Below are 16791 nucleotides of genomic sequence, written 5' to 3'. Positions count from 1 at the left end.
GGCGCACCAGCAGCTGAGGAAAGGCGGGGAAAGGTGCTTGGGTTTGGTTTTTTTTCCTCCGAAGAGAGGTTGAGTGGAACGCTGATAATAGGAGCAGTATGAGATGACAGATCTTCCAAATGTGCTTGGAGCTCTAGAAAAGTGCAGTAGAGTGGGAGGAACGAGGAGCAGCTGTGACAGCCCCGCAACAGGTACTCTCAGTATTGGCTCCCTCAAACCATGAGGTTTTATATGGCCTCAGGCTTCCACCTTTCCCCCCATAAAATTAGAGGCATATAAAACCAGAACAAACATCATGAAGATCTAAAAAAAAAATACTCTGGTTTCTCATAAAGCAGTGCTAGCACAGTTACTGTGTTTTTTCTTTATAAAAATTGAGTATGTTCATCTGCAAAGGAGCAGAAGGGTGAGCTCCAAAGAAACAACTATGGTACCACACTGCAGCTTTCCTAGCTTTATCCCTTCATTCACAGCCCAAACCCAGGAATTAAAGCAACAAGCTCTTAAAGGGCTCAGTGGATGGAGGGAAAGGCTGTCATGGCCTGGAGTACTCTTTTAGGGGTAGCCAGCCACCTTACTTCATGCTGTTTCCACAGAACCCTGGTGCAGAGGGGCCTAGATCACCTCTGTGAACCGGCCATGTGTCATACCATGGCATGGCTGTACTTCATGGAGCTGTTCCTCCAGATGAAGCTGCACAGCAGGTGGAAAACAGCTGTGCCATCCACTGAATCTCATCTCACCACACAAAAAAGTGCTCAGACACTCTCACAGTTCCAAGAGGGAGTAGCCCACTAGGTTGTGACCGCATAGCACAGAAGAGCAAGAACCTTCGAGACCAGATTCCCTGTATGCCTGCTCAGCTGAGAACACATTAGAAAGTATTGGATACAAATAACTATTCCCTTCACAGCTCACTGTGAAATTGAAAATGTTTGTTCCACCAACCACTCCATTACTTTAGTCATTTTGGCGTGGGTTTTGATTTTTTGTTTTATTTGGTTTTGTTTATTCTTAAAGCATGGTTGATTCAATGGATGTTCCATTTGGATTTGTGTAATTTTTACTTCGTTTATGAACCAGATCAGAATCTTAGTCAGGCAGGTGATTTGCAGTCTCAGAGTATACTTAAGTGAGGTGAAATATTTAAAAATGGAAGATCTTGCAAATTCCTTTAAAACAGTAATGCTACCAGTAAGTGTCACTTGTCTCCCTGTTACTATATGGTTGTTATTTTTCTTTTAACAGAAGTCTCAGGTCACTGTGCACACAAAGAAAGCAAACTAACTGCATGATTACTACTACACGTGATTCTGCATAGAAATGCAACTGATAGTATTCAAAGAAACTCCAGTTAACTGCAGGACTTTATTCAGTTTTTCCATTTCTGTACTTATGTCTTCTTATCGTCTATAATTATAGATTGTTAAATTTAAGGAGGAAAGAATACATAAAGCACCTTGGGATGCTAAAGATTTAGTTAGTTTAACAACATATATGCAATTAAAAACACCAAATTAGGTAAGAAGAAAGTGTGACTGACAAACATGCTGCTGCACCTGGTATGTAGCACAGGGTGCAATAGTGAACTCCAGCTGAGAATGGGGATACTAGAGTTGTTTTAGCTCGTGGCTTTCACACAGCTAATTCAGCACACCATAAGAACCCACCCAAGTTAGGTCTTTAAAACATAACTGAACATGGTCAACGTCTCTATATTTTCGACCCAAAGCCTTTCGAGCTGACAACCCTTCATTTCAATACAACATAAAATGCCAGAAAGAAAAAGTACATGATATAACCACAGGTGATTTTTTCATCTGTGGGAGCATGGCGGGGGGAAGGGGGGCGGGGGGGGGCACAGTTCTGAGGCATACTGGTCCAAGAAGAGAAACAGTAGCTGCTCTTTTTGTCACTCTGAAAAAACCTCTGCTACCAACTTCAAAAAGGAATGGCTAGGACCCATACTGTTTGGCAGCAGAACTCTGTGCAGAAATTTAGCTGTTGGAACAGTTACTCTGTGTGTATTTTTAAGACTGAGTAACCCACATTCAGTATACTGACCGAAATACAGGTCCTATTTTGGTTCAACTCCCAGACATCTTTTAGTGAGGTTGGCAGAAAAGACCATCATCGTAGATCGAGTTACCCCCCCAACTGGCTTTGCATGTTGTAGAATTCAGTTAAAAACTAGTATCTTCTCACCTTTAAAAGTTCAGACTATAATAAAAACATTACACATTAATAGTAGAAAGCCTGTTTCTGCCCTCATCTGTCAATAAGTAATGCTTTCAGGAAAATCAAACATTTCTGTGTTATTTTCCTTAAATTCACTCATACAACACTAAAAGCATTTTAACACTGTAGTGCTGCTTGAGAGATCTTATAAGATATTATTTCTCAAGAAGCAGATCTACAGAGAATTAAGTTTTAATGCTACCGAAGTACTGCAAGCTGGCTTTTTTTTTTTAAATAAATCTTTTTCAGCAAGTCACGTGGTAGCTTCCCAGTAAGAAGGAAACTGCATTTCAAGATGTTTACTGTACTTCCGTGTTTTCTTTGCCTTTTATTTTTTCTGCTGAAGACTGACTGGAGCAACACACAGAAAAAAACCCTCAACCTAAAAACAATGCTGTAATTTAGTATTCTGAGAACATGCTGTTTCCTTGTTCAAAGCTTGTAATTAAGTTAAATCATGTGTCATTTTCATGTCCCAGTCTTAGGGGTTGTTTTTTGTTTGTTTGAGGGTATTTTTTAAAAAATGTTTTTACTGTTTAAAGATTCAAGAGTCATTGAAGGCTCTGGTTTTATCTTTTAAAATCTTGAGACACAAAGCAAGATCTTTTGTATGGCTTTCTTTTACCATGTACCACAGTCAGTCTCTTTCTGAAATGCCACAAATTTAGGTTACTACAATTCTGACTTTATGATACTGCAAGTGTATGTTCTTTATCAACTAAGACAAAAAGCTGAAGGCAAAACCATGCCTTTGGCTCTATTAGAGTAAATTCAGAGCGATTCCATGGAATCTGCCCAAATTCTGCTGTCTTAATCCAGAACTCTTTTGTTTGCAATTGCTATGCAATCTCTGTCATCGCAACAGCCTGCTGCAGTTTTCTCTTTCAAATTCATGTTCTATGAGTTCATGCAGAAGGTTTTAAACAAACAGGTTCTCACAGATTTGGGTGCAGTAGTTTAAGATATTACTGCCCCCACCTGTCCACCCTGTACCATTCTTCTGCTGAAGGTTACCACCTCTGAAGCAAAACAGGACCTGTGTTCACACCAGTCCATATCACGGCTTGCTATCTTTTGGTAACCATACACCACTGCGGATACTACCACCACATGCCATTTGTCAAAGATGCAAAACAACTAAAAGATCACCTGCTTTTGAACACTTTGCACAGATGCAGCAATATTGATGCAGACATGTTGGATAAATAGTGGTGTAAAAGTGGACTGGTGTTTATAGGACTAAATAGCTCCAGACAGTACAGCACATCTGTATGCAAGCCCTACAGCTCCTCAGCATAATGCCTGTCCTTTGTTTCATGACTGCCTCTGCAAAACATAGAACTGCTATGCAAAATAGTTACTCTCTGGGCTGGCATAAAGGCAATAGGGTGCAGAGAGCCCTCCAGGTAAGGATTTTTAAAGGACAGACAGCAAAAACATTTCAGCCATTATTCTGTATTTATCTTGAATTCCGTCCAAAAAGGATGTTAAAAATAAAATGAGGAAATAAGTTAACATTGCTTTTAGATGAGGACACTATTGATACATCACTAGAAGAGAACATTGTGCTAGGTTATCATGAACAAAATACAGAACAAGAATCTAAATGGTAGGCCTAAAATTTCTTTCATAATTATTGTAAAGTCTGTAGGTCATTGTAAGGGAATTTTCTTAGCAGACAAAATTACTCAACACTAACAACCACAAGTAATTAAAAATAAGTACGTGGAAGGGAAGCTACTGCTCCAGGCAAATGCTATATGGAGGAGAAAAAGAAAAAAAAAAGTAATAATTTTAAAATTGCATAAGCAGAAAGGCAGGTGATACCTTGAGTATATTCTTAAAACTTCATCAGGTATCCAGGGCAAAAGCCTGTATTTATTCTCCTACAAAACATCTTGGTTTGAGATGGGCTCAAACAACAGGATATAGGTTTGGGGTCATCACCTTCCATAGCACAGACACAAAAAACATAAGGATCTTAAAAGCCAGCATGACTAGATTTCTAAAGACAAGTTCTTTAGAAGGTGGAATTCCCATAGCTTTTATCCGCTTCAATGTATAAGCAATTTTGAAACACTCCTGATCTGTTTGTAAGATTATGTAACATTGACCAGTGTCATTTACCCTTTATCTCATGAGCAGTGAAGTCAGTCTTAAAACTAGGCATGGTGCTGTCCAAGCTCTCCATGAACTCTCATTAAAACTTTCTTAAAACTTATCTAGCATGAAACCTGATTATCTGGCACTCAATAGGAAATCAGGAGTATGTATGGGGGCATGATGAAGCAGCTTGCTTAGCCTTTCTTAAAGGTCTAAAACGATAGACAGTCATCTGTGACCACAACACAATGTATGACTTGTCCCTAAATGTCTAAAATTAAATCCCTCAAAACATGGGTATCACAGGTAACAAACCATTTCTCCCACGAGGAAGTCTGAGAGGCTTCACCAAGTCTTACTAACGCTGTGTAGTTCTCTTGGCATTTTTCCAGCTGAGTGCAAGACATACCAGATTATGATAAACATGAAACATATATCCAGCCTACTGTTTTAATGAATGTTTTCCATGCAGGTGACTGTTGTGAGAATGTAAAACAAAATAAATATATAGCTGATAAATTGGATGATTAAACTGAAATGGATTTGGAGCTGCCAAAACAACTGGGAGCTGCATTTCTTCTTCTAGCTCTGTCACTCCAGACAAACCACTGCGGCAGGGCAGGAGCACTAGGACAAACTGCCCATTTATTTCCGAAAAGTTACCCTAATGCAAACACCAGGGAATATTAAAAATAATTTTACTGAATACTGTGGGTACATTTTTTCCCCCTCTTTAAAGATTAATGATTATTTCAGCACCTACAAGAATTGCCAGAATTCTTGATCAATGAAGTCCCCACTGAATCCCCTCAAGCCCCACTTACACAATAGTGTAAGCCAAGAGCCTTGCTACATACAAAAAAAAAGATCTTCACTTGTCTGAATGATTCCAGTGCAAACACCTTGGGTGATGGAACTACACCCTCATGCAGTCCACGGTGCTACATACCACATTGCTCACTGCACTGGTACAAACGTCTCAGGAGTAAGTTACAGAAATTGACTCATGCACATTCATCAAGCAGACATACTTTTTAATATGGGCTGTATTTTTTTCCCAAAATGACTTAGTACATAAGTAACAGTAAAAATACTACTTTATACATACCCATCTGTACAAAAAAGCATTAAGTTTGATTCTTATTGTAACAAAAAAGGAAAGACTACCACAGTAAATGAAGAGAATAAGGAGTACTAGCAGGATCATAGAGTATCTCAAGTTGAAAAGGACCCATAAGGACCAAGGCCAACTCCCCACCCCTCACAGGACTAACTATATGACCAAGTGTCATCCAGATTCTCCTTCCACTCTGACAGGCTTGGTGCTGTGACCACTTCTCTGGAGGAGCTTGTTCCAGTGACCAGCCATCCTCTCAGTGAAAAAACCTTTTCCTAATGTCCAATTTGAACTTCCACTGACACAGCTTCATTCAATTTTCTTGTGTCTTGTCATAACTCATACTATAACTACAGATTTGTTGTTTTGGTACTAGTCAAAATGTATTTTGATACTTGCACTGGAAAGCAGGCAGGCAGTAATTCTATGGCTAGAAACATAATAAAGAGCCTTAGGAATTTGAAAAGAACCTTGCCCCTTCAGCTCAGTCCTTGGCAAAAGAAGGGCCCCAACCTCTTCAGGGAGTGGCCACATTAAGATAACTACTCACACCCATTTTGTTTACAGCTAAATTCACAGCCCAGTGGATGCAAATAACCTGGTGCACAAATTATTGCCTATAATTTTGATAGCTGCTGCAAGCGTCACCTTTCCATGGAAGAGCTCTGCCTTCTCACCACTAGGGCTGCAGACAGGCATAAAGGCAACAGCAGCCTGTAAGAAAGGATCTAAAAAAGGCAAGAAATCACTGCTTGGAATGCTCTAAGATTATTTCAGGAAGTGCAAAGATCTTCAGCTAGTCTAAACTGGTAAGGAGGAAAGCTACACTACAACTTCAATTAACCCTTTGATTATAAACACTCAGCATGCATTTTGATGTCTATAGAATATTTCACGGAAGTGCCACAATATTATGAAAGTATTTTAAGCTTTAATTATTACTGAGTTAGAGTGAACAGCCACCTAAGTTTTTCACGCTTTCCACATATTAGCCAAATGAACAGCATTCAGCAAACAATCATTTCAAAAGGTATGGTACTCTGTTAAAAGGGCTGCTTCACCACAGGAAGCTGTCAGGACTCCACAAGGTTATTAAGCACTTACAAGATTCAAGATGCAAAACCATCTTAAAAACTTACCTGTCAATAAAGGTTCTATTATGTTGATTCTCTCAGCATTTTTTTGAATACAGTTTATCAGCAGTGGTCATATTGACAAATACAGTTTTAAAAGCCTGGAACTCTGCGCTGAGGAATTTCAATCACACACAAAAAAATTACTTAAAGCTATTAAGAAAATAATGTAGGTAATTTAGTCTAACGAGGTAGTTAAAGATGCCTAGCAAGTTGACAAAAATTTTTCCTCACTCTGGAGTCCTCCATAGCTGGTCACAGCCACGAAGGTTTACTTGGGAGGACAGAAGGGTACAACTGAGCTTCCTTCTGCCACCTCCTGCTTTGGCAGTTAACTGTGGACAGCTTACTACTGACACGAGAAAGCCACTGAATGACTAGAAAGATTCACTCATTGTTTAGTGAACATCTTGGTCACGATCTGGAGATTTTTCAAGACCTCTTCTGTTTCGTTGTGTTCTCTTAATACCAAGGATGCTGATCCACTGTTTATCCTTCCAGCTTCCCGGCAGTGACCTATAATCTTGTAACCACAAACTACGATTACTGCTACTTCCTCCTAGCACAAGCTTTCCAGAAAAGCTTATCAGTTAGCTGCAGCTGGCTGCCCTCTCCACTGTCCACACCTTAAATTATTCATGATGTATGTGTCAGCATATGCTATGTGGTAACTTCTCTAAACATTCAGTGAGACTGAGAACCACTGAGCTCTTCCCCTTCACTCTGTCCCCACGTAGGTGAACTCTGGCTTCCTAATCCTAGTAACATGGCAGTTGTTTCACCTATACTCATCTAACCTAAAAACTTAACAAAGTTTCTTCATCCACTTTTTCCAGTATTTTTACAAGCTCTCCTGCTCTCAACTAGAACCACTGGAACAATTAAAAGATTATTTTCTAAGTTACCCTTCCCCCTTTCTTCGTGCTTTGCACCTCAAAAGGCATTACCTGCCCTAGCAATTGTATCAAATACTAGTTCATAATATAGGAGCACTCAAGAGTCCCCAGGCACTGCCTAGCTAAGTTACATGAAAGACATTCCCCATAGATCAGGGAAGGCAGCAAAAAAGCCCTATCTGGTAGGGCAGGCGTACCGCAAGGAATGGGCAAAGACAAGCTCCCGTCTCTAAAGGGTGGAGACCAACATTGCCGGGTGGCTGCGGGAAGCAAAGGTCAGGAGGGTTGATGGTCAGCTACAACCTATTTCTGCATTGGGTCTGCTGCTCTGTGAAACAGATGTTCTAGCTTCAGTTAAGCAGCAAATCGCAACTTCTCTTTTCATCTTCCTCTTTTTTTTTTTTTTTTTTCCCCTCTTCCACCTCTGTAAAGGACAGCTTAATGCATGTGGCCAGTAAGATACCACATTAAGGGGGAAAAAAAAAAAAACAAACCACCAAACTGTTTCAAGGAAATAGTTTTAAAAGTTCCAAGGTAATGCTTTCCACAAGGCTATGTTTTCATTCTGAAAAGCTAGAATGTTTTCCTGCATCAGTCATATCAGTATCAGAAAGAATACTACGTGCAAAAATAATGTTTCAGGGTTACCTGCATTTTCTTAAAGCTTCAGTTTTATCATTTATGGTTAATCCAAACAATGCATTTTTACTTCTTTCCCAATTTAGAAAATATTAAGGCTATGAAAACTCACATCCTTTGCACTGAAACAGTAATTCTGAGTGTGAAGCGCAGCACATATGAAGTAGGAGTGCAAAAAAAGCCTAGCTAAATTGAGTAACAGACACCTACCTACGTCCGCTCTAATTCAATTGCTTGTCATTGTGTGATGCTTGAAGTGCAGCTTTCAATGAATTTGGAATGGATTCTCAGGAAACAAATCATTATGTAAACAAGACTTAGAGATACAACTCAAACTGTAAAACCACTAAGAGCAGTCAGTACAGTCTACAATAGAAATGGGATCACAATCCATTTACACAAGGAAGTTCTAACTCTTACGCTTGTTAGACTGTCTGCACTTGTCCCATGGCAGCTTGTTACTGAGCTTAGAACTCCTTCCCAAGCAAACCATGAGCACTCAAACTAAAATATTTTTATACTACAAAAATTGGGGTCAAAGGAGGCTTACGCTAGTGTACATTGTATGTGCTTAACTGCACACTTTGGCTTACACATTTCAGTTAACTTCTCTTTGTAAATAAACAGTAAGAAACTTTGTCCTGCTTTTATAGTACTACTCACCAATGTAAACCCTCCATCTTCCGAGTGTATGAAAACCCCATCATTATTTATGCAAAGCTAACTGTATTAAGCACCCCAACTATTGAAAATCCCAAAGATTTTATAGCATTACCACTACATAAAAAAATAATAGTTTGCAAAATAAGCTTATGCAAAGCCACATTCATTCTCTCTTAGGAGTCTTTTATTTATTTCTATTACATGTACCAGCAGACTTTCAGAATCACACAGTGGCTTAATACACACTAATGACACACTACCTTTATAAGCTTATGTCGTAAGATTTTCTACTCTTTATTGCATCACTGAAGCAAGAAAACCTCCTCCAAACACCTATTTTAATTAAACTGGCTAAAGTATTTCTATAGGGTTTGTCCTCAGGCCCTCAAAAAAAAAAAAAAAATCTCAACCTCTCAAGGGCTCAGCACTGTGGGTTCTAACAGAAGTCCCCTGAAACTTTAAGGAATTAAATCCTCACTGAGGTTTGCAGTAAGGAGAAAGGGTGGAAGAACACAAGTACACAAAAGCTGAACAAAACATACAAACAAAAACCCAGTAAAATTCGTACTCCCGAGTTTGTCAAGGCACGTATGTCAATTACATCAGACAGATATGCTTAAGAGATGCAAGACTAAGGGACTTCTCACAGAAACAGGGATGGAACAACTCAGTCACAAATACTAAATTCAATTTGCCAGCCAGCACTAATCCATTCTATAAAATGATATATCAGTGCCATGTTTCAGAAATTGTCTTGTTCTCCACTAAGTTACCTAAGAACTCCTACAGTCACTAATATTGATACTTTCCACAATGCTCATCTGAGTACAGACACAAAATCTAGTCCCTTATGAAGAAGAGATCTGGACCTCTTACTCCAGCAAGAGCATTCCAAACCTCACCATAGGAAAAAATAAAATGGCTCTATTGAACAGATCCTTCAGTTTCTAAGATATCTGTGAATTAAGTTTTCCTCATTCACTGTCAGAGCAGGATTAATACCATGGCAAAGAAACTGTAAACCTTGTTTTAGCAAAAGTATCCTTCCCCAAAGAATTATCAGCTTCATACTGAACAGTGGTCTTTGCCAGAGCTACGACTGACAATACCTTTGCTATTTACCTTCACAAATTTTATCAGGAGGAAGGAGTTACAGACTCCCACTAAGCTCTGTACATAAGGTTGCAAACTGCAGCTCCTTGTTTAGATGCCAAGAGGATCTGAGCTGCACAGCCAGTCAGTAAAAAGTTGTTCCAGAAAATTCCCTTAAAAAAGGAAAAAAAAAAAAGAAAACAAACCACAAAAACCAAAACAGACAGGACTCATGACTATATGGACACTTTTCTTTTTAGACTTGCATCAAATACTGTGAGATAGGATGTCCTGAGGCTTACCTGGCCAGAGGGGGAAAAAAAAGCATAGGCTTCTCTTTTCCTCAACATAGATGAAACTGTCACACTGAGCGTTTTATCAATGTTTTCTAAGATAAGAACATCACCAGTTAGGCAGTTCTCTTCAAGAACACAGGAGACAGCTTAACTTGTGCATTCCCTCTAATGAAGCATGACATCACATCCAACAGACTAAATTTATGTCAAAATTCCCATCTCAGGTGAAAGGAAAGGCATTTCCAAATTCTGTCTCCACAACCCCAGTATGCCAAAGCAGCTTCAGCAGAACCAGCCGCCCAGCTGCCCCGCCAGCATTCCTCCTGCAGGGAGGGAGAAGCATCAACCATCTTCGAAGCAACTGATCATACTCCACACATTAAGTCTGCGATGGGACAATATACAGTTCATACCGAGATGAATGAAGCTGAGGCAAAAGGCAGAACTACCTAGGTGATTTGCAAAGCCTAGGATTCTTAAGTACAGAGCTTGGGTGTTTCTGCCTCCAGCTCCTGAACTGGAACCAATCTCAACACCAGTCACTTAAAGAGAGCAGCCTGCCCTCCCAGATCAGGTAAAACCCCAGATTAAAGATCAGTTAAAAGCTGCTGCAAAACAATGTGTTCTGATCAATAGCGTATGACTCCTGATGAAACTTCCCCCCTCACAAGCTAAAAACCTTTACTGTTTGAAGATACTGAATTCCCACCAATGTTTCCAATGGAAAGACAGAAAAGAAAAAAAAAGTATTTTAGGCAAACAGGATGTTTACCAGACATCCTTAAAAAATTCTTGAGTATTACTTTACACGAAGCTGTCCTATCAAATTCACTGTTTCATTTCTGGCACCTGTCACTATAAAGATTATGTTTGTCACCTCTTCTAACCCGAGACTGACAGCTGCTCTAGAAATGCTTATAGAAGTTACTGCTGCTTACCTGGAAGCTACTAAACCCCAACTTCCCCCCCCCAGCTGATACATATTAAACAAACCGCATGTCACCTCACCGCAGTACACAAAAAAGCTGACAGCTTTGAACTACCCCTGCAAAAGCCTGAGAGCTTGCTTCTAAATGACACAGGAGACCAAAGTTACTGCAACCATCACTGAGAACAGTATGTCACAATTTATGGGCACTGGCTAAACAATCATATAAGACTTAAAAACTCTTCACACATGCCTGAAAAAGCTCGCCCGTCCACACTCCGAACTGCTCCACCAGAACTGCTATTCTTTGACAGGCTAGCCTGACACTTAAAATTACAGTTTATCAACGGTATTATTCCAGATTACTTTGAAGCCAAATAGTTTTACAGTAGTCTGCGTGAACTGACAGCCAGGCATTTTCACCTCACAGTAATATGGGCAGCCAGTGTTTACCTTCCATACCTTCCCTTTACACCCCACCTTTACCCAGTTTTGTTTCCTGGATTACCATGCTTTCTCTGCATCGGTCCTGCACGGTTACCAATGTATAAGCCCTCATAGCAAAAACATTTCAGCTGTCATGCCAACTGCCTTTAAATATACAACAATTGTCTACCAAGATCCAAATCCAACAGTTCTCCCAATTTATGCCCATTTTATATTTATGTTGCAGGCACTGGGGTAAAATAGCATCCATTCAATGACACCAAGAACTGAACAGCATAAAGCTAATTATTCCTATGAGTATACGAGTAAGCAGCGTAAATTTTCAGGCTTGGAGGAATTAGTGTAACCTGTGTTCTAGTGAAATAATCTATGCCTTAAGATCCTTTATTGATCACAGACTATTAGTCTTTCCATTGTTCTAGTGCTCATTCGTGTCATTTAACGCTACTGGAGACAGATGTCTTAGTCTAGTTTTCATGTATAGAACTACACAGAAACCAGGAAAAGAAACTTTTTTTTTACATCTATAAACACTGCAAGAAATTTTCAGCCGATTCCCAACTTTTACTATGCTTTAAGTTTTATTAGGGACTTGCCAGACAGATTTCTTCTGAATTACTAGCCACATCTGACAGACCTATGGCATCTGCTTCAGATGACAGTGTCAGTTATAAAATAACTAGTATTTTACAGTGAAGGATTTCACAGAACGGTCAGGGTTGGAAGGGATCTCTGGAGATCATCTAGTCCAACCCCCCTGCTAAAGCACGTTCACAGGTAGCACAGAGCCATGTCCAGGCAGGTCTGGAATGCCTCTGCAGAAGGAGACTCTACAGCCTCTCTGGGGAGCCTGTTCTGTCACCCTCAAAGTAAAAAAAGTTTTTCCTCATATTCAGGTGGAACTTCCTGTGTTTCAGTTGGTGCCCGTCACCCCTTGTCCTGTCACTGGGTACCACTGAAAAGAGCCTGGCCCCATCCTCTCGACACCTGTCCCTGCTTCAACACATTGCTAAGATGCCCTCTTACTCTTCCCCAGGCTACACAGGCCCAGCTCTCTCAGCCTGTCCTCATAAGGGAGATGCCCCAGTCCCCTCATCATCTTTGTAGCCCTCCGCTGGGCCCTCCCAGTAGTTCCCTGTCTCTTTTGACCTGGGGAGCCCAGAGCTGGACACAGCACTCCAGATGCGGCCTCGCCAAGGCAGAGCAGAGGGGGAGGATAAGCTCCCTCGACCTGCTGGCCACAGTCCTCCTAATGCACCCCAGGATGCTACTTTGACCTTCTTGGCCACCAGGGCACACTGCTGGCTCATGGTCAGCTTGCTGTCCACCAGGGCTCCCAGGTCCTTCTCCGCAGAGCTGCCTTCCAGCAGGTCAACCCCAGCCTGTACTGGTGCAGGGGGTTGTTCCTCCCCAGGTGCAGGACCCTACACTTGCCTCTGCTGAACTTGATTAGGTTCCCCTCCACCCAGCTCTCTGGCCTGTCCAGGTCTCACTGAATGGCAGCGCAGCCCTCTGGTGTGTCAGCCACTGCTCACAGCTTTTGAAACAAAATGGCAAGAGAGAACAACTGAAGGGAGGCTGCTGAATACAATTTAAAGAGTTATTTAGAACATTTCCAGTGAATGTTTAAACCATTAGGTTACCCATTTAATTAATGCCAATTCCTTTTTGCATAACTATCAAATCTAACAGGACTGGTATAGTACATCTGCACACCTATATACTGACTAGTTGTCTTTTATTTGCCAGCTTGTAGTCCCATGCCTCCATAGCAATCAGACCTTACACTGCCATGTTCTGCTTAAAGCCAAACTTTTCAGTTAGCATCCATGATCTTTATATAAAAACTATGCGCAGTGCAACTGAGTAAATGTTTATACACACATTAATGTGTTTATACTCATTTTTTCAACCAATACAGAAGATGTGTGTGTCTGAGCAGACAGGGGAAAAAACAATATCCCTAAGCAATGCTACAGATCAAGTTTTTCCGCACATCCTGAAAAAGACTCATGTGCTTAAAGCTGTTGAAAGTTTAAGTTAAATTTGAATATGGTGACTAGAATAGTGTTGTCAAACTCAAACCCCATTTAAACACAGCAAGAAGTCCTAAAAAAATTATTCCAGAAAAACTATAGTTTAAGTGTTTTCCTTGTTACATGTTTGTTAAATCTTAGAGCTTTAGCTTGACACTTTGTTCTCAATAGTCTCAAATAAAAAACATTAAAAGAGATTTTATTCAATATAAGACTTCTAGGACTGAGCTGGTCCCTGGGTTCTTAAGCTATTTCAGGATGATAAAAGCAATAATGAGTCTTTTAACAGAGCTGGACAGGACAGCTTACTCCAGTGTTTTCCCAAAACCTTCATTTTTCACATCAAGTTCATATCAAAAGTATTTTTCCCTTCATATGTTTTATAGTAATTAGTATCTACTACATACTTTTTAGACTATCTGTGGTTTTGGTAGGTAGATTACTCACCAAGGTAATTACTAATTAAGCTTTTTGTTTTGGTAAAAGTTCTTAGATTCTTTCATTGTCTCCTTATTAGCTCGTTACCCAGCTCCTCCCCTTGCACTCCCACTTGAGCCCCAAGCCCACATGTAACTTCCACAGGAAGCCTGCACCAGACACCCAGGCACTGCTTCAAGGACAACACACCTGCCGCTCCCCACTTCACAAAGACAAGGTTTTTAAGTCTCAGCACGACCTCCGGCATGCATATAAAACATCTACAATTCACCCATCGTTCTCCCATTAAAATACACACTTTCTAATTATCAAAAATTATCACAAGACAACTATTACGGATTTACAAGAGAAATACATAGTGGTCCAAACAAGATTTCCATCTTCTGTGTAGTATTTTACTCTTTTTCCTTCCCTGACCCTTCCCTGCTCATTCACAGCTACTGCAGTTCTATAGAGCCTGGTGCCTTACATCTGACAAAACATCTTTCTAGTTGATCACACAAGTGATTTCAGTGGCTATGACTCCAAGACAAAGTAATCATCATCAAATTAACAGTTACCAAAAAGGTAAGAGCAACATGTTTGTAAGATTAAAATATAAACTTTTACCTCAGTTGTAATGCTACTGGCAGCTGTATTTTAAGTATATCCAATTTTCCAGCAAAAGGGTGTAAGCAAAAATCTTTGGTTAGCAAAGCAGAAACACCACATTAACTGCGACTTCATCAACAAATTTCAGAACATCATTTCAGTGAGGTATACGCCCTTAAAGAGAGCCCAGGTTTCTAAGTTTCAAGCCAACTAGACTTTAAAGTAAGTTCACTTTCATAGCGTAGAACCAGAACAAACCATGTCCAAACTACATATTCAAATTTTTATAAAAATTAAGGTCTAACATTTATTTTACATCTAGCTTTCCACATCCATGTGGGGACAAGGAATCAATGTACATAACTAAGCAGTGCAAAAGTGGTGCCAGTGTGAAGTCACAGATGCACAATAAAGTGATAGTACAAGACTAGAGAAAATGAAGCTATGGATGGTAAGAATGGAGACCAAAAAAATCAAACAAGGGAAAATATAAAGGAAGAGGGCAGGGAAGAGGAGAGCCGGATGTTTAATAATGCCCTTGTTGCTGCAAAGATAAACTAATGGCACAAGACAATGTTTCTTGTAGAACAAAAATCCAATAGCAACGAGTCTTTATTTATGTTTAGTCACCTGACATGAGGAAAGTGTCTGTTGCATTAAAATAGTCAATGTAAATGGCAGCATGGCTGAACAAGTCCTTTTCAATGGTAACGAACATCCCACATAGTAAAGTCACTTCAACACAGCCTCATGACAATTCCCACATCAAAACAGTACTTTATTTTATATTTTTTTGCCTCATGATTACTCCCACATTAAGATCTTTCAGCTGTCAAGTGTACAAGGCGAAGAAAAAGGTTCTCAGTCAGCAAACACAGGTGCACCAGGAAGTATCTCCACAATACACCACTTCAGATCTGCTGGGTCCCAAGTCCATCCTTGAACGCTGGGCTCCCAGCACCAAGTGTAGCACGCTACTAAGGCTACACTACTATATTAGCTTATTAATTCTGCATACATCAGGCCGAACAATGTGTCAACCTGCAACAGACTGAGCATTATAACTGAAAACGGCAAAAGATTCACTCTATTGAACTTTACATCATTATTCGATGTTAAACAATGAGGCAAATCCCAACAGTATATACAAAAACCAGCTTTGCTTTTACAAAAGATTTTGTTTCCCATATTGATTAATCCAGGCAGCTAACTCATTGGTTTATGCAACTTTATTGAAGAAAATAAAATCAATTACTAGTAGAGCTATTAGTTGATCACTCATCCATTGACAACTTGCATCATTTATTCAGTGCTATATTAAACAGTGTTTTGGAAGACAGATTAACTAATAGCTCCAGGCCTCCTAACAAAATTTAAATGAATTACAAAAATGTTCTTAGACCCTATTTTGGAATACAAGGGATGTTTGACTTCCAATTTCCATTCTCTGTAAAACAAGAACTGGTCATTCATTTATTGACATGCATAAGATACATCACATTTTCTGTTCTGCTGATGCTATAGATTCAGTACCAATTCTCCAGACACATCAGTTATGAGCAAAAGTATGTAATAAAACCTCAGTTCTCTAACACTGGAAGGTTTGGAACAAGATGGATGTTGCTACAGCAATGTTACTTCTTTGACGGGAGAAAAATGAACATCCATCTCCCCTCCCCCCTTCAGGTGATATCTTCAGTATCTGTTAGAGCAGTGAGGAATGTTTGTTTTTAAATCTCATAACCAACTTAGAATGAAGACATTGGCCACATAATACACATGCTCCATTAAAAAAAAAAATCTGAATCTTGGGCAATTGTTCTTGTGTAACTACTTTACAGATTCTAAAAGCAGTTATTGTCCAAAGCTGGAAGAACTAAAGTCTTCTCAGATGAGCATGTGCATGAATGGAAGGAGGTAAACAAAAAAATAAAAAAGATGAGGTCTGATAGGGGAGCAGCCGGATAAGAAAATCAAAAAAGGAACAGTAATTTAAAGTTTATTCCAGCTATAATGCAGGTTATTCTGACTTTAAGGTAGCATCACATGGCATACTTCTGAGTCCATTCCCGAGATATTCTGTTGTACCTGCAAAGAAAAACAGGAATTGAGTTACTGTCAGCACGAAAATGACAATTTCCTAAACAGCTAATGATTGAGCACCACTTCATCCC

The 16791-nt window shown here is 39.8% G+C and overlaps 2 protein-coding genes and 1 long non-coding RNA gene across 8 annotated transcripts in view; 1 reads left to right on the top strand and 2 right to left on the bottom strand.

The window, feature by feature from the left end:
* Positions 1 to 7844, bottom strand: part of MANBA (mannosidase beta) — a 59437-nt gene extending 51593 nt beyond the window's left edge. The window contains exon 1 of the mRNA XM_014278479.3: positions 6598 to 7844. The gene's annotated coding sequence lies outside the window, so the exon portion shown is untranslated. The remainder of the gene's footprint in view (positions 1 to 6597) is intronic.
* Positions 64 to 16493, top strand: LOC114015360 (uncharacterized). The gene is made up of 2 exons (XR_003559246.2): positions 64 to 191; positions 10402 to 16493. It is a non-coding gene; the product is annotated as an uncharacterized LOC114015360 (long non-coding RNA).
* The window catches only part of UBE2D3 (ubiquitin conjugating enzyme E2 D3), a 36637-nt gene continuing 35057 nt past the window's right edge, over positions 15212 to 16791 (bottom strand). For all 6 annotated transcript variants that reach the window (XM_005437317.4, XM_055700273.1, XM_055700312.1 and 3 more), the window contains exon 7: positions 15212 to 16705. In XM_005437317.4, the coding sequence (XP_005437374.1) occupies positions 16660 to 16705 (46 nt within the window). In that variant the 3' untranslated portion in view covers positions 15212 to 16659. The remainder of the gene's footprint in view (positions 16706 to 16791) is intronic.

Source organism: Falco cherrug, chromosome 1 (genome assembly GCF_023634085.1).
Source record: "Falco cherrug isolate bFalChe1 chromosome 1, bFalChe1.pri, whole genome shotgun sequence".
Classification (NCBI taxonomy): domain Eukaryota; kingdom Metazoa; phylum Chordata; class Aves; order Falconiformes; family Falconidae; genus Falco; species Falco cherrug.
The sequence above is the reverse complement of the archived record's forward strand: the minus strand, read 5'-3'. Positions and strand labels throughout refer to the sequence as shown.